Source organism: Ricinus communis, chromosome 9 (genome assembly GCF_019578655.1).
Source record: "Ricinus communis isolate WT05 ecotype wild-type chromosome 9, ASM1957865v1, whole genome shotgun sequence".
NCBI classification, from domain to species: Eukaryota; Viridiplantae; Streptophyta; class Magnoliopsida; order Malpighiales; family Euphorbiaceae; genus Ricinus; species Ricinus communis.
In genome coordinates, this window is record NC_063264.1 from 4,974,768 (window position 1) to 4,996,006 (window position 21,239).

Genomic DNA, 21,239 nt, shown 5'->3' on the forward strand with positions numbered 1-21,239 from the left:
AAAAATTAAAATAGTCTAATAATAAAAACATGAGTTTATCAAACCTCGTCTTTTGAATTTGAACTCGACTTGATAAAATGCTCGAATTCACCATTATTAATATATATGAATAGTAGAATAAAAAAAAATAATTAAATTCGCAAATTTCAGTCAAGTATTATGAGGCTTAGATTTAATTGACAGAGCTGGTGAAGTCAGTTTAATTTATATAAAGACCATCTCAAACATTTTTCAATTGGACTCCTAGTGTTTTATTTTCTCTACATTCAAAAAGGCACCTGAATTAGTATATAAAACAATATTATCAATCAATTACTTGTAAAAGTTATAAAGAAAACAAATTAGTTTGTAAACTAAAACTGTTAGTCTACATAAAACAACTAACAGGTGAATTCTAGTAGAAATAAATTGACGGTCATCCGTCATAATTATCGAAATAACCTGGAAAAGGCGCATCCCTATTGAGTTGCGCCTGTCCAGAATGAATGGAGACCTACAGCAACTGCTGCACGAACATCAGTTTTACTTTTAAGACAACATCAAGACCTAAGTGACCTCACCCATGCCCACCACTTTAAAAAAAGAAAAAAAGAAAATCAGTGCTCACCGCAGCAATGACCAATGTTTAGACTATCCCAAAAAAAAAGAAAAGCGAAGCAAAGTCCACCCAGAAGTACCTTCTAGTGCCTGTAATGTTTCCTAAACTCGAAGCCAAAGTTCCATCTTTTTAGACCAAACTCGGCTTGTTTCCTCGACTTGTCTACAACATTCAAGATTTATCTCCACAAAATCACATCTATATATATATATATATATATATATATATATATATATATATATATGTCAATTTCCTTACAAATAATACAATTTCTATGACGCGATTACTACTATATATTAATATAAAATTGTTTTTAATATCAACATTCTTTGCACTGGATAAAATTATTGATTTTATAAAGAAAATAATTCACTATTATTATATAGTTTTGGTATTATACTAAATTCGAATAGATAGAATAAAAAATAAAACTGTATTTAAGAATATAGAAACGAGATAGTAGAATTATTTTATTTAATTTAATTAAATCTTAAATATATAATTGTGTCAGAATTTTTAGAATAATATTTTTATTATTTATAAATAGATTAAATAAATAAATGTGAACCGTTGATTAATGTCATATGTTTGGAGTTTGGTGACCTTATGTACTGGCGGAGACAAATCTAAAAACAAGAAGCCATAAAATAAGGGTAGATTTTTATCTATAGGACGAGACAGTAGAAATGGATATGCACCGTTTTGGCTTCGAGATTCCAAGACAGAAGGCTTCATGAAAAGCAGAAGATTAGGAAGTCGACAAGTGTTATAACACCTGTAATCCAAAGCAGGCATAGATGCGCTCATTGGTTTACACGTATGCTTCTAACTGTGCACCAAGCTTCTCTATATTAGCTTCAGTATCGTATCATCCCTGCCAAAACAATTGCAGGCAGCACAAAGAGGGAACGATATTTTGCTGGTTTTGGTAATTTGAATTAGGGGACGAGCATCTATTCTAAAAGCTTAAAAGGAAAGGTAGAAGATCAGAGATGGCAACTGTAGGCAGAAACATAGCTGGTCCACTCCTGTTTCTCAACTTGATCATGTATGCTATTGCTTTAGGTTTTGCGAGTTGGTGTCTTAATAGGTATATCAACGGCCAAACTAATCACCCAAGTAAGTTTAACCTCTTTCTTGCTTTCTCAAGAATACTTCTTTCTGCTTTCTTGTTTGTGGTATTAACTAGAAACAAATTTTGCAGGTTTTGGACCGAATGGAGCAACGCCTTTCTTTCTCACCTTTGCTATATTAGCTTCTGTTGTTGGAATAGCATCGAAGTTTGCAGGAGGTAACCACATTAGAGCATGGAGGAACGACAGTTTAGCTGCTGCTGGCTCATCTTCGTTGATGGCTTGGGCCATCACTGCTTTGGCTTTTGGGTATACGATACATGTCCATAGCTACTATCTGTTCGTGTAAAAAAAAAAATGCACCAACTGAAAGTATAAATATCTTGATTCATCATTGGTACTTATTTTTTTGGCAGGCTGGCATGCAAAGAAATCAACATAGGACACAGAGGTTGGAGACTGAGAATGGTAGAGGCATTCATGATAATCTTGGCATTTACTCAACTCTTGTATGTCCTGTTGCTGCATGCTGGAGTGTTTAGCAGCAGGTATGGCCCTGGCTACAGGGATACCGACTATGGCGTAGGAGCTGGTGGGGAACCAATGCCGAAGGGTGGTGTTCCAGTGACTGGGACTAGAGTCTGAGCTATCTCATCTGTCCTAATGTAGAATCAACCCCAAACATTTCATCCCTGTGGCTGAAAGGAGTGTTTTTTAGGTCATTTTGGACATGGATCTTTATCAAGTTTAATTTAGTCCACTTTGTGGGTGTATGTAGGTATAATGTTGTGTTCGATATAATATAAATTATGGCTGTGTTGCCTGTGTTTATTGTTTTTTCTTTGCCTGTGAGTGAATGTTATTTCATGATATATAGCACCTCTTTCCTTTAATATGTTAATGGTGTCGTCTTCGTCGGTCTGTCAGACTGATCAGCAAGCCATAAATGTGGGGTAAAATTGTTGACGTCTGTCTCTGAAGTTTTCAATTTAGGTACTGATAGTCTAAAGACGGCCTCTTGGGTGAAATAAAAGTACAAGCGACTAGGTAAAGCTGATATCAGCTTTAGAAACATTCAAGAGATGTAATGTCATAGTGTAAGTGAATGTTTCGATTACGACAAAGAAAAACTCTCGAGTAATTCAGAGTTCGTGTCTGAATATACATCTCTCAGATTTTGAATGAAAGTTCAAGTTGGAGTTCCCTTTGTTTTAAATCCGTATTGATAATTTCCCAAAACAGACTACAAAATAAAACTGCTTTCGCTATTGAATATTTCAAAAACAAACAATAAAATTTGGTGTTAATTTTTTTTGGTGACCGAGTACTGTCTTGTCCGCTGTAATGCTTAATTGCCTCTGAATTCTGGAATTCATGGTCTGGAATGATGACTTCAGTTTCAGTTCCTCTTCAAAAACCCGAATAAACAATAATCATCTCAAATAGAACTTATGTAGTGATTTATTTTTTTGGCTACTGAGTGCTTTCTAATCCATCACGATGCTCAGCTGTCTGCCAGAAAGATGTTTTAGCCTGAGCAGCTCCTTTTTTTCTTCTTTGGATTAATTATCTTCATAATGGAGCGATTATTTCTAGCTCCAATTCAGCAACATCGATTGAGCTTGGAGTGACTGTAGCTCAATTACTTCAGATTTCATGGAGCTAAATCCAATTGGCTCAAGTTCTTTTTTGGTTTATTTATTAATGTATTTTTTGGTCAGCGCTATCATTGATGGAAGTATCATTCAAATGATTCACAGATGACTTCTAGAGGAGAATACTAATATGGGAACAAGGAACGCAAGTACTACAAAAGAATGCAATACGAAGTTGTGGAAACTTGATCAACTTCGGGGGTTGTCTCTTGGTTAGATCAGGGTATACGTTGGTTGAAGCTGAAGTTGACAGCTAATTTGAATGAATACTTTTCTCTGGTTTTCAGTATTCGTTCTCTTCTTCAGTGAAGTTGGCAAGTTCGGTTCAGGCATGTCTACTGGGAAGCTAATTTCGCTTGCAATTTCTTACCTTTGGCCTATAACAGGCTGGACTCTCCTCCTGTTGGGGATGAGTTCTTACATCTGTTAGATATCACGGGGTGTTCCCCACCTCTCGCAGTGTCTTAAGCTACCCAGCCTCAGAAAACACTATTATGGATCACAAAATGAGAAGAGAAGCAAATCGAAGAAGAGGGTTAATTAGTAAAGCATGAACTTTCTTTTCTGCTATCAATATCAGGATTGACTCAATTCCGTTTGCATGTATAAGAAATTACAGATACAAATTTAATAACAGTTGCACCTTCATTTGAAGGTTCATTAATGTCCTGGCCGCAAGGGCTTTTCCTCTCTCTTCTTGCAAATCTTTTCATCTTTCCCTTGTGAAGCTTAGCAACTATATTCTGCAATCTTTTTCTGCTTTGATTTAGTGTCTGGCTGCCAATCTCTCCTTCCATTTTTCCTGTCTCTTATTTGCCTCTTCATCTCCTTATTTAGGCTGGGGGACCGCAGAATGCTTTGAATCATCGTGAACTGTGCATGTTTTAATTTGTGATAAGATCTCCTCAGAATGTTGAACCTAAAAGATTCATCCTCAGCCCATTAAACCCATTAGTACGAGGAATGGATTAGGGTTTGAATCATAGAGACTTGTGGATTTCATCACTAATTACTTATTAGATAAATTTTGAAATTCTTTCAAAATATGAGATAACTCGTATAAAAAAAAAATTAAAATAAATATTATTTTATAACGGACGTCTATTTTATATTATATATATATATATATATATATATATATATATATATATATATATACACGGTGATTTCAAATATAAATATTTTTTTATTATTTATTCTTTTTAGAAGTTTTGATACATATAATTTTATTTATCACATATTGGGATGTTTAGCATTGAAAAAAGAGAGAAATGCTATATTAATAAATCAATAATCTTTCTAATGAATCAGTTTCTTCTTTGACAGACATGTCCTCAGTAATCTTTCTTTTCATCAGTCATTTACCCTAATCCTATTTAGGTACTGATGCTACTAAACAGTGATGATTCCACTCACTTTGATTTAATACAAGTCAAGAGAGCTTGAACATTTTAAATTAAGTGCTGCATTAAAACACCCATCATTTCTAGTGTTATCCAAAGTAATTATCCACTCTAGTGTATTATTTTCTTAGTTATACATCAATCAAATATGGTATATACTAAATGGTATTAAATTACTATATTACATGTTAATCATTCAATGCTTTTTCTGTAAACATTTAAACTATGTGGCATTCATCTATATGTTATAGGATATACATTTAAAACAGGAGTACGCCTAATTACTCGTTTGGCTAATCAGTTTAGCACTTTTTCTCACTAGTGGATTGATGGGGAGGAGTGGAAACTAAGTCTAAACCGAAATCGATTGTCAGAATAAGTTGGATTTCTCCACTAATTGGCAGCATGAAAGCGAGTGAAAGCATAGTTTACCCGCAGCTAAAAGTTTTGAAAGTGAAATCTCTATCACAGACTTCCTGGAGGTGGGAGAGGGCAGTGGCATGCCATGTCCAGCCAATGCGCATTGCCATCACTTTTATTTTGTCACACAATATGAACTAATAAGCACTTTTATTTTTCCTGATTTTGTCTTTGGTAATTGAGTTATATAGCATTAGGTAATTCTTTTATCCTGATAAAGTGAAATGATTTTACTAGTTGATGTGAATATCATGATCTATTCTCAATTATACATTTTAGTGGTACAAGTGATTATTTCTTCCAAGTATATTCATCGGCCAGAGCTAATCTAATTAGCAAGTTTACTTCTTTCCGTAATTAGGTTATATACACCTAAATATTAATCAAATATTTTTTAACTTTTTTCAAACTAAATTTAGATTATACTGAATTGAACTTTAGTATATCATTATGAACGAAAGAAACACACCGTGATTTCGAATGATCAAATAAAAAAATAGTAGCGTTAGTGATAAATTAATCGATTGATTATATATATATAAGTGTAACACAAGAAAGCGCCCTCTTTTTTTCATTCTTGCAGCTTTCTAGATTTTGTATTGAAGGCTGGCGTAGCTAGGAACTTCAAATCATGTTTGAGCCTATGTTTAAACCCCCCCATATTTATTTGAATAAGGCCGGAAAGAATGCCCGCCAAGTTCAGATAAGGGAATGCTTCCCCCAACCATTAAATAAAGGAAGGCTCGATGAAGGAGGGGAGATGCAGCGGGGAAGGAAAACGCTTTCGGAGATCGAGATTTTATTTGTTTTCCTCTTCTTCTTTTCTTGTAGTTCTTTATTTACCTTTATGTTTGTATACTTCTTTATTTTGTGTACCTGATAGAGAAAACAAATAATCAGAAGTGGAAATTGTAGTTTGCAAGACAATAATGTCTGCCTACCCAAATTGTGTTCCAAGCCTGTAACAAGAGAAGAGGGATACAACCGAAGAGTTGACCCGTTGACCAAAACTAGAGCACCATTTTTTGTACTCAATGGTCAAAAAGTAAGCTCAGAAAGGCGATATACAGGGAGGGGCGTCGAGTCTTAGGGTCAAAACAAAGGGTAAAGGACCCGTTTAATCGAACCCAACTCACGAATTAATTTAGTGATTACTGATTAGTAAAGGGTTAGGGATGAACAAAACAAAAATAACATTTAATTATTATATATTCAAAGAAAGTTTTAGGCTTTTTAGCACTTTTAATTAGTGTCAGCAAACATTGTCCCAGTAAAAGGAAACAGTTAGGGAGATTAGTCGGTAGTGCTCACCAGCCCAAGAGATTAGATTCACGGAAATTGCTTGATGTGAAGGAAGAAATGTGTATTTGTATAGGCAAAGTTTGAGTTATTGAGATTAGCTCAGGTAAATAACGGTGATTACTTTTTTCTTGCTGTTAAAGCATAATCATTTATGATAATACAATCATCATAATTCAAATTCAATAATCATATTAGTTATATCCACGACAGAACATATATTATTTCAAACTTAAATTGAGGAACAGTGTTTAATCGAAATAAAAAAATAAAATAAAAATTTTTTTTTACCTTATTGAGAATATATGACTAACTTATTTAATACCGAGTACAAAATATAAAATAAAATAATTAAATTTAACCATATAGACTAATTTTTCTATTTTCTATTAAAAGAATAATTTGATCATTGGAGTAGTGTTATTGATTTTTATCAAACTTGAACCGCAAATAGAGTGGACATACATGCATGCTAGAAATAGGAGCTTGATATTTTCCAGGACCACATCACCAATTTCAGCAAAACAAATGATTCTTCCTTAAATAATTACTAATCTAAAACACATATCATATGATTTGAGACACAAAAATATTTAGCCAGGGCCCCGCCACTGCAATCCAAATCATTTCAACAAGTACTATTGGACATTTTCTTTTATATGGGTTCTTTTACAGGTTGGTCAAATTTCTTGAGGATTAACTTGACCCATTTTGGCATTGTTTCTGGAGTTCATCACATCACAATTAAGGCTTCTTTTTCATTTTTCATCTTTATTTTTATGCAATTCCTTTTTACCTTCCTTGATAGGTACAGTCAACTCCATACAGAAGAATTATAAGTCAACAAATTTTAGGTCAAAATGTTTTGTGTTATGCTATCCAAACTCTTAGCTTACCTACCTCATTAATATCTGCCACTGCCTATTTAGATTGATTCAGAATTAGTGGGTTTAGAATTATGGGTGTTTTAAGTTAATAAAAACTCCAATACATCACTTTAATTTGTTTGTTCAGTTTTTAAGCTGTAAGAAGATAGTTTAATGAATTAAATGAATGGAATTTTCAACTTACAGTCTAAAAAGATTATATTCCATAAGATTTTAAAATTTATCTGCAATTTAAATATGTGAACCCCTCTTCTCCATAATATAAAATAACATTACAAATGACACATGCCCATCTCATTAATTTATGTATAAAAGGAAATATGTAATGAAAGAGTTATTTAAAATTGGAGGATCATTAGACAGAGAAGACCCACGTATATTTTAGTGGCTGATTCACAATTGCATCCAATTAAATAAGAGAAATGACCCATTATGGATAGAAAGAACCAGGCAACTTGCTGAGATCAATCAGTATCATTGCTGTAAAGATGGGATAAATAAGAATTTGATATTCAAGCTAATCTTTAAGATGGAGAATTGGAGATATAGTTAGTGTAACTAAGATCTTGAGATCATTCTAATTTTGGCATTTACTTCTAATTTCATCTAGAGGAATAATAGCAGGTTCAAATAAATAAATAAATAAAAATCAAGAGGAATAAAGATGCTAAAGCTTTAGTTAATAAACCATAGCCCATATAGGCCCAGCTTGCTAGTGAGATTCTGACTCAGATAAAATATCAACACTAATTTAACCTTTATTTGACTAATTAAAAAAGGTTTTAAGGCCGTGTTCAAATGGGTTACCATCTACAATCTTGGAAAGTACGTTTTAAATAATTTAATTAAATCCCAAATATTTATTCTCTATAATATAAAAATTTAATATTCAATTTAAAAAAAAAATCCAACAATCTGAATTACAAAATTGATTTAAATGTCCACTTTTTATTAGAATAAACATTACTGAAAGGAAAATCTAATTTGGCAAGTTAATCAATTATGAAGATTTTTTGTTTTCTTAATAAAAAGTTAATAATTAAGCTTTCTAGAAAGTCACGAGCATGCTACAAAACATGAAGTCACTTCCAATGAAGTAAAAAAGAAAACAAAAGTGAATTAGTTAATTAATAAATTGTCCATTATAACCCCACAGCATCCATAACACTTTATCCTAATCTACTTTGAAAAGAAAGACACCCAAAAAAGAATTAATAAAATCAAAACATTTTAAAAAAAAAGAAAACAAGGAAGCACATGAGATCCAAAAGACATTTATAATTTTTAATTATAATTTACTTAAAAAGCTCAAAATGCACAAATGCTTAGCTGTTAACCAAGTTGTTTAATTAAGCTTAGCTGTTAGCACAAAGTTAATATAATGAAGGGACAAACCTTTCTTCTTCTTCTTCTTTTTCTGTTTTAGCTGAATCATCCGTACAAAACACGGAGTTCTATTAGTTACTAATTGGGGTTTAATAAACTAATTAATTGTAAGGGTAGGATGACTGAGGTGTGGAGAGGCTTTTGATGCAACTGAGGTATTTGGTAACCTGGTGACACATTGGCAAGGCGATAAGGACAAGTGGCAGAATCTGGTGAGTTTGCTAGTTTTAATGTTGTTTTATTCTTTCAATCTCATTTCAGTTTTGAAGTTGGAAGTTACAAGTGGACGATGGTTGGGACTGACTGCATTTGTTTTTATAAATCCAACTATCCAAAGTTTGTTAATTATAATTTACTGTAGATAAAATTAAATAATTAAAAATCTTGAACTTGATTTTTAGATTTATAATCTAATTAAAATTATCTTAGTTTGAGTTTTTTCTGATTGGACAACACTTTCTGATTCGGATGGATAATTCTTCATTTCAAAAAATCCTTAACTCCAATCAAAAGATCTTGGCAGTCAAATACGGGATAAAAGAGTTTGAGTTTTTTCTAATTGGACAACACTTCCTGGTTCGGATGGCACATTAAGACGACATGTCTTAATAATACACTTACATATCACATGTAGAAAAGCAGAAAATTAGATCATACTCTTCATTTGGCTCACAAGCTAGACCAGAAGTTGGGCTTTCTGAATTCTTGGCATGAATTGATCTCCAAATGATTTTTGATGGTCAAAATCAACAACTGGCACAAGACCTTGGTTCTCCACTTACAAAAGGATAAGTCCTATCTAATACTGACATCTCACATGCACATTAAGACGACAGAAGAGATATGGACATACTGACTTATTGTACTATCTTTGTTGATTTTTTTTGTTAACAAAAAGAAGGTTAGTGGCTTGAACAGGCTTGGAACTCAAATCAACAGTTTTACTATTTCTTTCATTGAGGTTTGAGACTTATAGTAGTATCAGAAAGGTAATTGTTTATTCACAAATCATTTAATTTGAACATAAATATCATTTTTCTTAATTTATGATAGGCTCTATGCATCGTCAACTATACACTAAAAAATAATTAGTCCGTCATATTTACCAACTATAAATGTATTAAATATTCATTAAGATGGACTGTGAGACAAGAAAAATATTAAATGCAAAAATACTCTCTGATTGATTAAAGTAATTTTTAATTAAACCAATGACATAAATTTAATATAATACTTGAAAACCTGCATGCTCTCATGCCACATCACCTGGGATCAAAGAGAAAAAAGAAAACAAAATCAATTGCTGAAATTCAAATTGGTTGCTGAGTATCCAAACACTGTTGGAACATGGAAAACACATACCCCAATGGGTTCGTATAAAACTTTCTTTACGAACTCGAAACTAGAAAAATTGGACCACCTGTCCTTAAAGATGACGTTCAAAACCCATCACATATAGTCTCTATATTTTAATAACCCCCAGTACCCAAAATGGTATCCAACAAATTATATTCAATTAAGCAAGCTTTAATGGAAACTAATCTCCTTAAGAAGAAAGCATACCTGGTAAAATCCTATTGGTACACCAATAGTTTTCATTTTAAATAAATCCCACCACCCACCTCCTTTTTTTTCTTTTTATATTTGCTAAATTAATTATTTTATGTACTAAATCTTGGATTATGCTCTAGAGCTATTACTTATTAATGTCTAGATACATAAGCCCTAAGTCCATACGTGGCGCAAAACCATGATATTGCTCTTTCTCTTTTGTCTCTCTTTAGCATCAAATTAAACGTAATCTATATAAGATTTGATCCTTGCTAGGACATGTCACCCAATGCATTGACAGTCTTTTGAATTTCCCACAATGCCCTTTGTGTGTCACTTTGAGGTACCGTAAAAGCTCTTCGTATTAGCCTTTCCCTTATTTCTAGAAGACTTGATCAAGCAATCACGGCCGCTTGATTGGCATTCAAGACAATAAAATGTGAAGGGTATATAGGCCAATATGGGAAATGAGGATGGTATCTTGAGAGATCATAAAGTACTTCATAAGGAGAAAGGATAGGGATGATCTGATAGTGACACTAATTTAAATGATGGAATGTAGTACTAATTTAAAGGGGCTTAGTGCAGATTATAAATATGCCATAAACACTGACCCCATTGTCATAGAATTTGGAAGACAAAAGAAACTTTACTTGCACCTTAAAAAACATTAGCAGTTTGCTCTCCCTTTTAACATACATGCCTTGGGGAGTGATGGCAGGGCACTTGGCTTGGGGTGGCCTTATTGATGAAGGTTGGAGAAAGGGTCCTTGGACTGCTGAAGAAGACAGATTGCTTATTGAATATGTTAGATTGCATGGTGAAGGAAGATGGAATTCTGTTGCTAGGCTTGCAGGTAATGTCATTTCTTCATCTTTGTGCGTTACTCTTCAACTATTTAGCTCTGGTCCTGTAAACTTGCAATCTTGCAATCCTGAATACCTTTACCGCTGTTTATTTTGATTGGGAATGCATGTAGGGTTTTCTTGATTTGGTTTATGAGTACTTTTCCATTTGTAGCTTCTTTTCTTGCTATCTCAATGCTTTCTACATAGTAGTTCGCTCTAGCTAGAGAATCTTTTCTTCTTGTTTTCTCATATATCCTTATCTGTTATTGTGTTGACAGGATTGAAAAGGAATGGGAAAAGCTGCAGACTGAGATGGGTAAATTACTTGAGGCCAGACCTCAAGAGAGGACAGATAACTCCACATGAGGAGAGCATTATTCTTGAGCTGCATGCTAGGTGGGGAAATAGGTAATGACTTGAAAACTCTCTATTTTACGAATTTTCTGATGAATATTTAAACAAAAGCTTGAGTGTTAAACTGGAATTTATTTTTTAATTCAGGTGGTCCACAATTGCAAGAAGCTTGCCTGGAAGAACAGACAACGAGATAAAGAACTACTGGAGAACCCATTTCAAGAAAAAGACCAAAATCTCTCCTGAAAACTCGGACAAGGCAAGAACTCGTTTCTTGAAAAGGCAACAATTTCAGCAGCAGCAGCAGCAACAGCAACAGCAGCAGCAGCAGCAACAACAGCAACAGCAGCTTCAACAACAGCAGCAGCAGCAGCAACATATTCAACAACAGCAGCTGCTGCAACTTAATCAATTAGACATGAAAAAGATCATGTCCTTACTTGATGAAAGTGAAACTAAAGTACCATATGTGCCCCAAGTAAGGCAAGAAGCGGCTTGTGTCTACCCTAACACAACTGATCAAGAGCATGGCTTTTTATACACTATGTTCAATGCCAATGCTTATGTTTCAGTTCCCGATCAGGTCTGTAATGAGGATATCACATGGGATGGGTTATGGAATTTGGATGAAGTCCATGGGAACTTCGGTGTGGCTGCAGCATGTGCATCAAGCAAAGCCACCATGCACAATTTAGTAGCACCCTTCTGTTAATTCTTCAGTACCAGTTAAAATTTTGATGGCGTGTAATATAATTAACCCAAAAGGGGTTGAAAGAAAATGTTTGCACTGTCACGATCTCTACTCTAGAAGTCATCAAATGAGAAGGCTCTTAATCTGGAGCTTTGGATTGATGCTCAAGGTGTGTACAATATGGGTTCCTGTATGTGACCAAAAAAATCCTGAATGTGTACCCTCTTTATCAATAAAATTTTCCAAGTTTTGGCTTAGAACCCAATGATTTGTTTATAAAACTATTTTTCATATTAAAAGTTTTACACAGCATGTTAGATTGAAAACTACATACGTTAATATTGTATAATTTATGAATCGAATTGCATGCATAACCCAATTCGCCGACTTGATGTTCTTGTTCCTGCTTAGGTTGCTATGTCTGAAAACTCTAATGAACCTTCATATAGCTAGCAAAATATGATGGTCAAGTGAAGCATAAAACTAGCTACCAATGTGATTCCTATGATAATCTTCATTGAATTCTTTCTTATCCTTGCCTATTATTTTCTCTAAGTAGTTGCTGATATCTTTTCAGCAGAGATTGGATTACAAACTTATGCTATTCATTTCGAATGAATAGTGTGGGTATTGTTTAGCTACTTTAGGTGCACTATGTCCTGTAGACAAGTATAAAATATATATTTTTTTTATTTTTTTTTTATCTGAGCTATATACCATTATTTAATATGTCGAGAGTAACCATTTTCACTTGTTTAAAATACTTTTATCAAATTTTTTTAAAATATTATCAAATTTTATTCTTCATGAGTTGTTGTTTTAAATAAACAAATATTTATTTTATTTTTTTCAATTTTCGAGCCTTATTCACACTCGAGAAAAAAAAATAGAATTTCTAAATAAATAATTTCTAACTATTCTAAAAGCTAGCATCAAAATTCAAATTTCATAATCAACTAATATTAAAAAGATTTTGCACTTACAATCTAAAGATATCCTCAACACATCCCATTTATAGTTTTAACCTGAAATATAAAAATTAATATTAAAAAAAAAACAAGATTTATACCGATTAAAAGACGGTGAAGATTATTATCAATATTATATGTGAAACGAACGGTGAAGATTATATTAATTGTATATGGTATGATTTGCTAACTAAAATATGAGATCACATATCCACTAAGTTAATATTTTAAAGTGTGAGATAGAATGAATACAACCTAGTATCTCCATTTGTTGATGTTACCACATACATATAGCGACATAGATTTTTTGCTTAATTCGTAACGAATAATTAAACACATCTAACAAGTATATAGAATCCAACCCAAGTTCATTAAACTAATCAAGAGATTCATTTTTATATTTTTTGAAGTTTTGCAAGAGTATATTTCAGAGACACACACACACACACCACAAGTTTAAGGATTAAATTGGCAAACTACTTTCCTGCATAAAGAAAAGAAAGGCAAAGTACTATAGTGCTAGTAATAATTAATTCTTCTGTTTTAATGGCCCCCCCCCCTTTTTTTTTTTTAATTTGCTGATTAACAAAATGTAAGCTCAATGATAGAAACCCAAAAGAATCAGACAGACAAAGTTGTGGGTATGAAAGGACAACATAAACAAGTACATAAATCAAAAAGCAGAAGAGAAAAATACAAAAAGAATAGGGAGATTATGGAGTACTTTCGAGTTAGTACAATCCGTGCTGGCCTTTTAGTTTTCTTTTGTGGAAGTAATGTTCTTTTGCCTAAAGCTGGAATGACATAAGCTAATGCTGTCTTATTTTACCCATTTTATTTTCCATCATTCAGATTGGAACTAGATTCTGTCTTTTCTCACTTGTTTCATCATTTATTAATTTCAATTTGGACGGTGGTGATTCTCTCTCTTTTTATCTATTCTCTAATTACTATTATTACTCTTAATTTCACAACTTAACTGTGTTTTAATACCTCCAGCCATAAATGGGAAGATAATTAATAGAAATGCACAAGTGTTAGTAATATAGAAGAATCTTAATAACTAAAAGAAAAAAGGTGACTTAAACAAGGTACTTCATGCGAATCAATTCATCATTTGCATTAGCATAACAAATGTAATTGGGAACTATTTGATGAAAAAGAATTGTAAATATTCTTCTTCTTTTCTTTTCTTTTCTTTTCTTTTTTTTTTTAGAAAAAAATTGGAAATATTCTTGTTATTAAGTATAAAGGAGAAAAAGTTTGATTTGTTTCAACTTTAAGCTCAACAAGATAGAAAAAGAAAAAAAATTTAAACAAATATTTTTTTAAATTAAAATATTATATTTGAAATAATTCTGATATGTATTCTTAGATTTTTTGAAGAATATAATAGCCCGTGAAATAACTAATTATTTCTTTTTTGTTTATAAATTTAATTATTTATTATATTTTAATTTATGAATTATTTTACACTCGTTTACCTTCATAATTTAAATTAAATAAATATTACATTCATCACAAATTGTTTTAAGATATTTATATTTTTTTAAAAATAAAATATTTTGAAATAATAAATATATTATTATATCATTATGTTTTTTTGTTATTTTTCTTCGTGATAGTTCTTTTTCTTCAATTAATTATAGAATTAGCTATATTATTTTATAATTTCTTTACAATCATTGTTTTACTTTTTATCTAATAGCATGAAAAGCTATGCAAATCACTTTTTTATTCGAGGGGTGACTTCAATTTCTTTTTCATCTTTAATTATTTTTCACATCAATAAAGCAAAGAAAAAATAACCATAATCTAGGACAAAACAATGTAAATCTACTAAAAAATAATTTTTCAAGAAAAAAACTAATTTCTAATATTTTAGATCTTCTTCAATATGTAAATAATAATTCAAGGAACTTAAAACTATTTTTTCAATAAAAAAACTAATTTTTAAAATTATAGATTGTCTTCAACATGTAAATAGCAGTTCAAAAAAAGAAATGCAAAACACTCTTCATATATTTGAAATTCAACCAAACATCAACTAAACAATAATTAAATATCAATCAAACATTAATAAAATCATTTAATTACATAAAGATTTAAAATAAATAAAAAGTATAAAATTTGACATAAAAACTCTTATAAAAATATTTTTTATATAATAAAGAGAACTACAATGAGAGATATCAAATAAAGAAAGAAAGAAAGAAAGAAAGAGGTTAAGACCCACAAGAAAAGTAATAAAAATTCAAGAAAATAAATTGAAGACAAATATTCATGGATTTGAACATCAACCAAATATAAACCAAATATCAATCAAATATCAACTAAATATCAACCAAATATCAACAAAATCATTCAAAGTAACTAGTTATATAACACAAAAAGCAATTTGATTTTTTTCCCCAGGTTTCTACAATATATTTTTTTCTGGAATAAATTCTTTTTTTTTCTATAAAAAAATTGATCAACTTGTCAATACAACCTATGATTATTTTTTCAATTTTGTTATATATATGTATAAAAAAAAAAGAAATAGATTATTTAAAGTTGTTTTTGTGAAGGTATATATACATTAAATATGGTTGGATTTTTGTTATTTATCGTAATAATATAAATTTTATGTTATTTAAATTTTTTTAGTGGTACTTTATTAATTTAATACTTCTAAAATGTTAAATATATTGATGTATATGTAAACATACTAATTTATTTTTTATTACTTATATTTGAGTTATTATGTCTCTTTTAAATTATTTTATTTTAATATTATATTTTATTATTATTTCTACTTTAATTTGTGCAGCTATCATATTATGAAAAAAGCTGTAATACTTACATAAATACTAAGAAAAATCTTACAAGTCTCAACATACTAAAGTAACTAATAAAAGATTTTGCAAAAGTTTTATCAAATCACTCTATAGAAGTAATAGATTTTGAATGAAGCATCAGCTATTTTAAATTACAATGAAATACATAAAAAATTAAAAAATGATAAATATATTTACTTCTCATATTTATTTATATTTGCATATAATACATACAAAAATCTTTTAAAAATGTATTATATAATTTTCTTATAAAATACTAATATAGGCGTAAATAAATATATTATAAAATTAAAAATAAAATTTATTTTCATATTAATATAATTAGAAATTAAATTATATAAATATATAAAAAGAAATTTTAAATATAAAATAAATAAAATAATTATGCAAGAGTAAATCACTGGTCTTTGCCATAACTAGGAAGTAAAAAATGAAGGAATTCATGACATGTGGCTATTTAAATGATGAAATTAATCACTCCACTCAAATTAAATTTCACTAATTTACTGGTCCACTAATTGTTATACTGAAACATGAATTATTTCAAGTAGTACAGTGAGAAAGTGTAAAATTGTAATGTTAAAGCGGAAAAATGTAACAAAACAAAACAATAGAGATTTTTACAATTATTTCTAGATTTAGGTATCATATAGTCTAAATTTCTCCAAAAATAAGTACAACAGATAATATAAACCTGATCAAAAGATGGGCCTGACAGGATTTATTCAGGCTTGCATTTAATTCCTTTTCCAAGTTGGAGCAATATAGCTTAGAATTTAAAGAATTTTGGTATATATATATTTATCTCGGTTAAAATCTATAAAATTTATAGATTTATATGTTTTGAATAAAATAAAAATTAATATAAAATTTTATATAATTAAATTTATATGAAATTAATCATAACTAAAATTAAATTTTAATAAAATAGATGAAATTTTTAAATAAATTTTATATTAATATATTTTGCTTTTTCTCTCATGTCTTATTTTTCAAATAAAATAAGTTTTTTTATGGATTTTAATTAAATATAGCATTAGAGTTAATCCAAGCGTGGCGGGTAGAATCTTTACGAAAGGTAAAATACTCTTTTAAGAGTTTTAATACAATTGCATAGTCAAAGTTCATTTTTATCTCTCCAAATTTTAGTTGAGCTATAAGAAACTTTATCATCTTATCTTTGTCCTATTGGATAGAATACAAAAGCCGAAGACCAATTTAGTTTCCTTATTGATAAGTTCCATTGGAATCTTGGCACTTACAATAATAATTCATTTCGCAGAAAGCATAATAAGAAGCAGATCTTGAAACCTAACGAAAACATCCCATACTGACCAACTTTTTATTTAAGGGATCGCAGTCCTGTAAGATGCGTAAATTGATTACCTTCTCTAGAGGTCTCAAATCATTGTGCATACAGTTTTAAGTCTGAATTGTGGCTCAAATTACTGAACCTGATTGATGGCACCTCAAGTTCCAAGTAAATGATTAACCCAGCAGCACGAATACAAAAATATCAACTAGACTTGACCAATCCAAAGTGTTCAAGTCCACTGCTTTGCCCGCTTCTTTTACCCCCGTGTCCCGAATTCACCTGACCAGTCCTTTTTGATCTTTTATTGACACATCTCTTTCTTTCTTACTCAATAATGGACTGGAGTAGCACATTCTGAATCCATCCTAAAGGCAGTAATGCCTCAATGAACTGAATCAAAGTCCTCGTAGGCAAGCTTGAGTAATCACCTGCTGTTACGCCCCCCAAGGAAGCTAATCCAACACCCAGAAAAAATAAGATGATATATTACCATACGTATACCGTTGATGCCAAGAAAGATGGATGTGAGAGATCCTTCACAACCCTTTTGGACATAAACTTGCCAATAGCACTTAAAAAGGAAGTAGTTAAATTGTGCAAGAGTTTCTGCTAAACCCCAACAACAGCAAACAAATACCTCATTGGGAATTCCAAGTCTAAGATTTATCTGTCTAGTCTCACTTGAATAAAGTCAAGAAGAAGAGAAAAAGCATACATAAACTGGACAGCAGCTATCAATTAATTTCCTCACAGCACTTCTTTCCGGTAAGGGTCATAGAATACAGTCAATGGAAAGAAGCATCAATATGTAGACATTATGTCTGATAGCAAAAGATAGAACCTGACAGAACTAGTAAGAAAGCAAAAACTGATGCCTTCACGTAATGCCGGTCTAAGATTTCTTAGCTGTTTCTTGATATTAACTATTAAATAACCTGCAAGAACATCTTTGAATCTTAAAGCGGCATTCTGTGAGCATATAATTTCTTGCTCTTTTAGCCTCCATTGCCGCAGTCCCAGTTGTCTCCGGTTCTATCTTTTGCTATCAAACACAACGTCTACATCTTAGTCGTTCGGTACAGGGTCAGATATAATTTCTCCTCTAGCTCTACGAGTTGGTAGAATTGCAAAGTTGAAAATAGATAACTGACGGGCAAAATAGAAAAATTTGTTTCAACTTGGGGCAAAGAAAGCTCAAGCTCAAGCTCAAGCCTTCACCATTAATTGCCTTTGCCTTGCCTTTCTATGCTCCGAGAAGATTAACCCGCTAAATGATCATACTCTCCGCAATTAAAGCATTTGCTCCTATAACCTCCCGTTATTACCATTCTGTCACTTTGCTCTCTCCATTTCAAAATCTTCTCAATTTGCTTGAACTCTCAATTACCAACAACTGCCTTACTCTTACCCAACAATGCCATGCTCAAATATTCTCCATGGATTTCTCTCAAAATCCCTTTATAGCCACAAAACTTATATCTGCTTATGCTATTTGTGGTGTTCCAACTGCGTCAAAACTCGTTTTTAACTCGCTTGAAGTAAAAAGTGTACCTCTTTGGAACTCATTGATAAGTGGATATGTGAAAAACCAGGAAAATACTGAATCTTTTAGCTTGTTTTGTCAAATGTGTTCTTTTGGTGTATTGCCTGATGATTATACACTTGCAACACTATCAAAAGTTTGTGGCGAGATTGGTCATTTGATTGCAGGGAAAATCATTCATGGGTTAAGTTTAAAAATTGGGTTTGTTTTAGATACTGTTGTTGCCAATTCTCTTATGTCTATGTACTGTAAATGTGGTGAATTTAGTGAAGCTTTGAAACTGTTTGATGAAATGCCTGAGAGGAGTGTTGGTTCTTGGAATGTTGTTATAGCAGGATATTCGGATTCAGGGGATCGTAATTTGAATCAGCAGATCGTAGATTTGGTTAAAGATATGCAAATTGATGGTTTTAAGCCGAATGCATTTACAGTTTCAAGTCTTTTGGTTTTGTGCGACGGTGATATTGAAAAACTGGATTATGGGAGGGAACTTCATGGTTTTATAGTTAGAAATGAATTGGATTTAGGTTGTTTGGGTTCAGATGTTCATCTGGGATCTTGTTTGATTGATATGTATTCGAGGATTAACAGAGTTGAAAAGTGTATGCAGTTGTTTGATCAAATGAAGAGGAGAAATGTTTACGTCTGGACAGCAATGATCAATGGCTATGTGCAAAATGGAGCTCTGGAAGAAGCTTTAACTCTTTTTCATGAAATGCAGGCGAAAGATGGAGTAGAACCCAATAGGGTAACTCTAGTGAGTGTTCTTCCTATTTGTAGCTCACTTGCTGGTTTACCTGGTGGGAAGCAAATTCATGGATATGCAATTAGGAAAAGACTGAATTTTGATGCGTCTTTATCAAATGCTTTGATTGACATGTATTCCAAGTGTGGGAGCTTGAATTATGCAAGACGAGTATTTGACAATGGCACTTTTCGCAGAGATGCTATCTCCTGGAGTTCAATAATTTCTGGCTATGGCTTGCATGGGAAGGGAGAGGAAGCAGTGTTCTTATATGATAAGATGCTTCAGCTAGGGAATAAACCAGATCAGATAACAGTAATAGGGGTTATTTCTGCTTGTGGCAGGTCAGGATTGGTTTATGAAGGCCTCCGTATCTATAACTCTGCAATAAGTGAATATGGAATTAAGCCGACTATTGAGATTTGCGCCTGTTTTGTGGATATGTTAGGCCGATCAGGTCATCTTGGACTAGCATTAGAGTTTATTGGAAGAATGCCTATAGAACCTGGACCAAGTGTCTGGGGGGCTCTTGTTAGCGCTTCCATAATGCATGGGAATCTTGAAATGCAAGATCTAGCTTATGGTTTTCTTATTCAGTCAGAACCTGAGAATCCTTCGAATTATGTCTCACTCTCAAATTTACATGCTTCTTCTAGGAGATGGGATAATGTAGCTGAGGTGAGAACCATAATGAAGGAAAGGGGTTTAAGGAAAACACCTGGGTGCAGTTGGATAAACATTAATAATAGAACTCATTGTTTTTACGCTGCTGATAAAGTACATCCACGTTCCAACTCTATCTATGAATTGCTGGATGGTCTTATACTTTTGATGAAGGGAACAACTCATTCTCCTGTTGTTCAGAATGCTATCAGCTATTGAAAACTGATAATCGATGGGCTATTTCCAAATACCTGATTGTTGAGGACATCTTGCATAAGCCACATGGTGCCACTAGTGGTATATTTGATGAATGAAGCTCGACTGCAATCTATGCTCGAGGGCATGAATAGTTGTATGCTACCCCTGTCTTCAGTTGTTCAGGTGACATGGTTTATTTATTTACTTTTTGTCATGCAAGAAATATAAACATCTAAAAGGCTGTGTTACCCTTCTGTAGATTTATTTGGAAGGCAAATGGAATCATCTCAGCTGGAAAAGATGTAAATCATGCCATTAGATTGTTGGGAAGCCTTTGCGTTCAAATTTAGGAGATTATTGGTCATTGGTGGCATTTAGTCTCTTCTATTATATGTATAAATATTCATGCAACTATATATATATATATATATATATATAACCATTTAGCCAGCAGTAGCTAGTCCAGGATCACTTCAATCTCCTTCTCCTTTCCTCCGTTCGCATCACTAATTTTTTCATGTCTTGAATATAGGATAATGGGTTTTGGATTTTGAGGCTTCATTAAGGCAGAGAAAGTTACTCAATTGTGCTTTCAAATTAGTATATTGCTGCTGCAGCGACTTCCTGCACATGGATATAGCAAAAATTCTGCGTCCTTGGGAATTCAAATGATGAGAATAGAACCTTATACAAACTTCTTCCCACGTTATTATACAGACCAATAGATCTTGGTTAAACAATCCATTTCTTGGTAGGGCTGTTGTTAATTCTACTTTTCCATTTTATTTATGTATTATGGTTT

At 32.0% G+C, this 21,239-nt stretch overlaps 3 protein-coding genes across 6 annotated transcripts; all 3 read left to right on the forward strand.

Annotated features, from left to right (window-relative positions):
- The first annotated feature begins 1,455 nt into the window (after positions 1–1,455).
- Positions 1,456–3,990, forward strand: LOC8267899 (membrane protein PM19L). Of its 3 annotated transcripts, none has more exons than XR_007217439.1 (4): positions 1,456–1,717; positions 1,803–1,980; positions 2,088–2,449; positions 3,393–3,990. XR_007217439.1 is itself a non-coding variant. In XM_002518165.4 (3 exons), the coding sequence occupies exons 1-3, from the start codon at positions 1,591–1,593 to the stop codon at positions 2,314–2,316; spliced, it is 534 nt and encodes a 177-aa protein (XP_002518211.2). In that variant the 5' UTR covers positions 1,456–1,590; the 3' UTR covers positions 2,317–2,507. The 3 variants fall into 3 exon arrangements, 1 of the variants encoding a protein (XP_002518211.2); XR_007217438.1 differs by having other exon boundaries at positions 3,432–3,990; XM_002518165.4 differs by lacking the exon at positions 3,393–3,990 and having other exon boundaries at positions 2,088–2,507.
- A 6,873-nt stretch (positions 3,991–10,863) lies between these two features.
- LOC8267898 (transcription factor MYB62) lies at positions 10,864–12,430 on the forward strand. The gene is made up of 3 exons (XM_002518164.4): positions 10,864–11,128; positions 11,399–11,528; positions 11,622–12,430. Exons 1-3 carry the CDS (start codon positions 10,972–10,974, stop codon positions 12,184–12,186), a joined length of 852 nt encoding a protein of 283 aa, XP_002518210.3. The 5' UTR covers positions 10,864–10,971; the 3' UTR covers positions 12,187–12,430.
- A 4,974-nt stretch (positions 12,431–17,404) lies between these two features.
- On the forward strand, positions 17,405–21,131 carry LOC8265701 (pentatricopeptide repeat-containing protein At3g12770). 2 transcript variants are annotated; one of them, XR_007217383.1, is made up of 2 exons: positions 17,405–20,620; positions 20,697–21,131. XR_007217383.1 is itself a non-coding variant. In XM_025157162.2 (1 exon), the coding sequence occupies exon 1, from the start codon at positions 18,560–18,562 to the stop codon at positions 20,456–20,458; it is 1,899 nt and encodes a 632-aa protein (XP_025012930.2). In that variant the 5' UTR covers positions 17,405–18,559; the 3' UTR covers positions 20,459–21,131. The 2 variants fall into 2 exon arrangements, 1 of the variants encoding a protein (XP_025012930.2); XM_025157162.2 differs by having other exon boundaries at positions 17,405–21,131.
- The last annotated feature ends 108 nt before the right edge of the window (positions 21,132–21,239 follow it).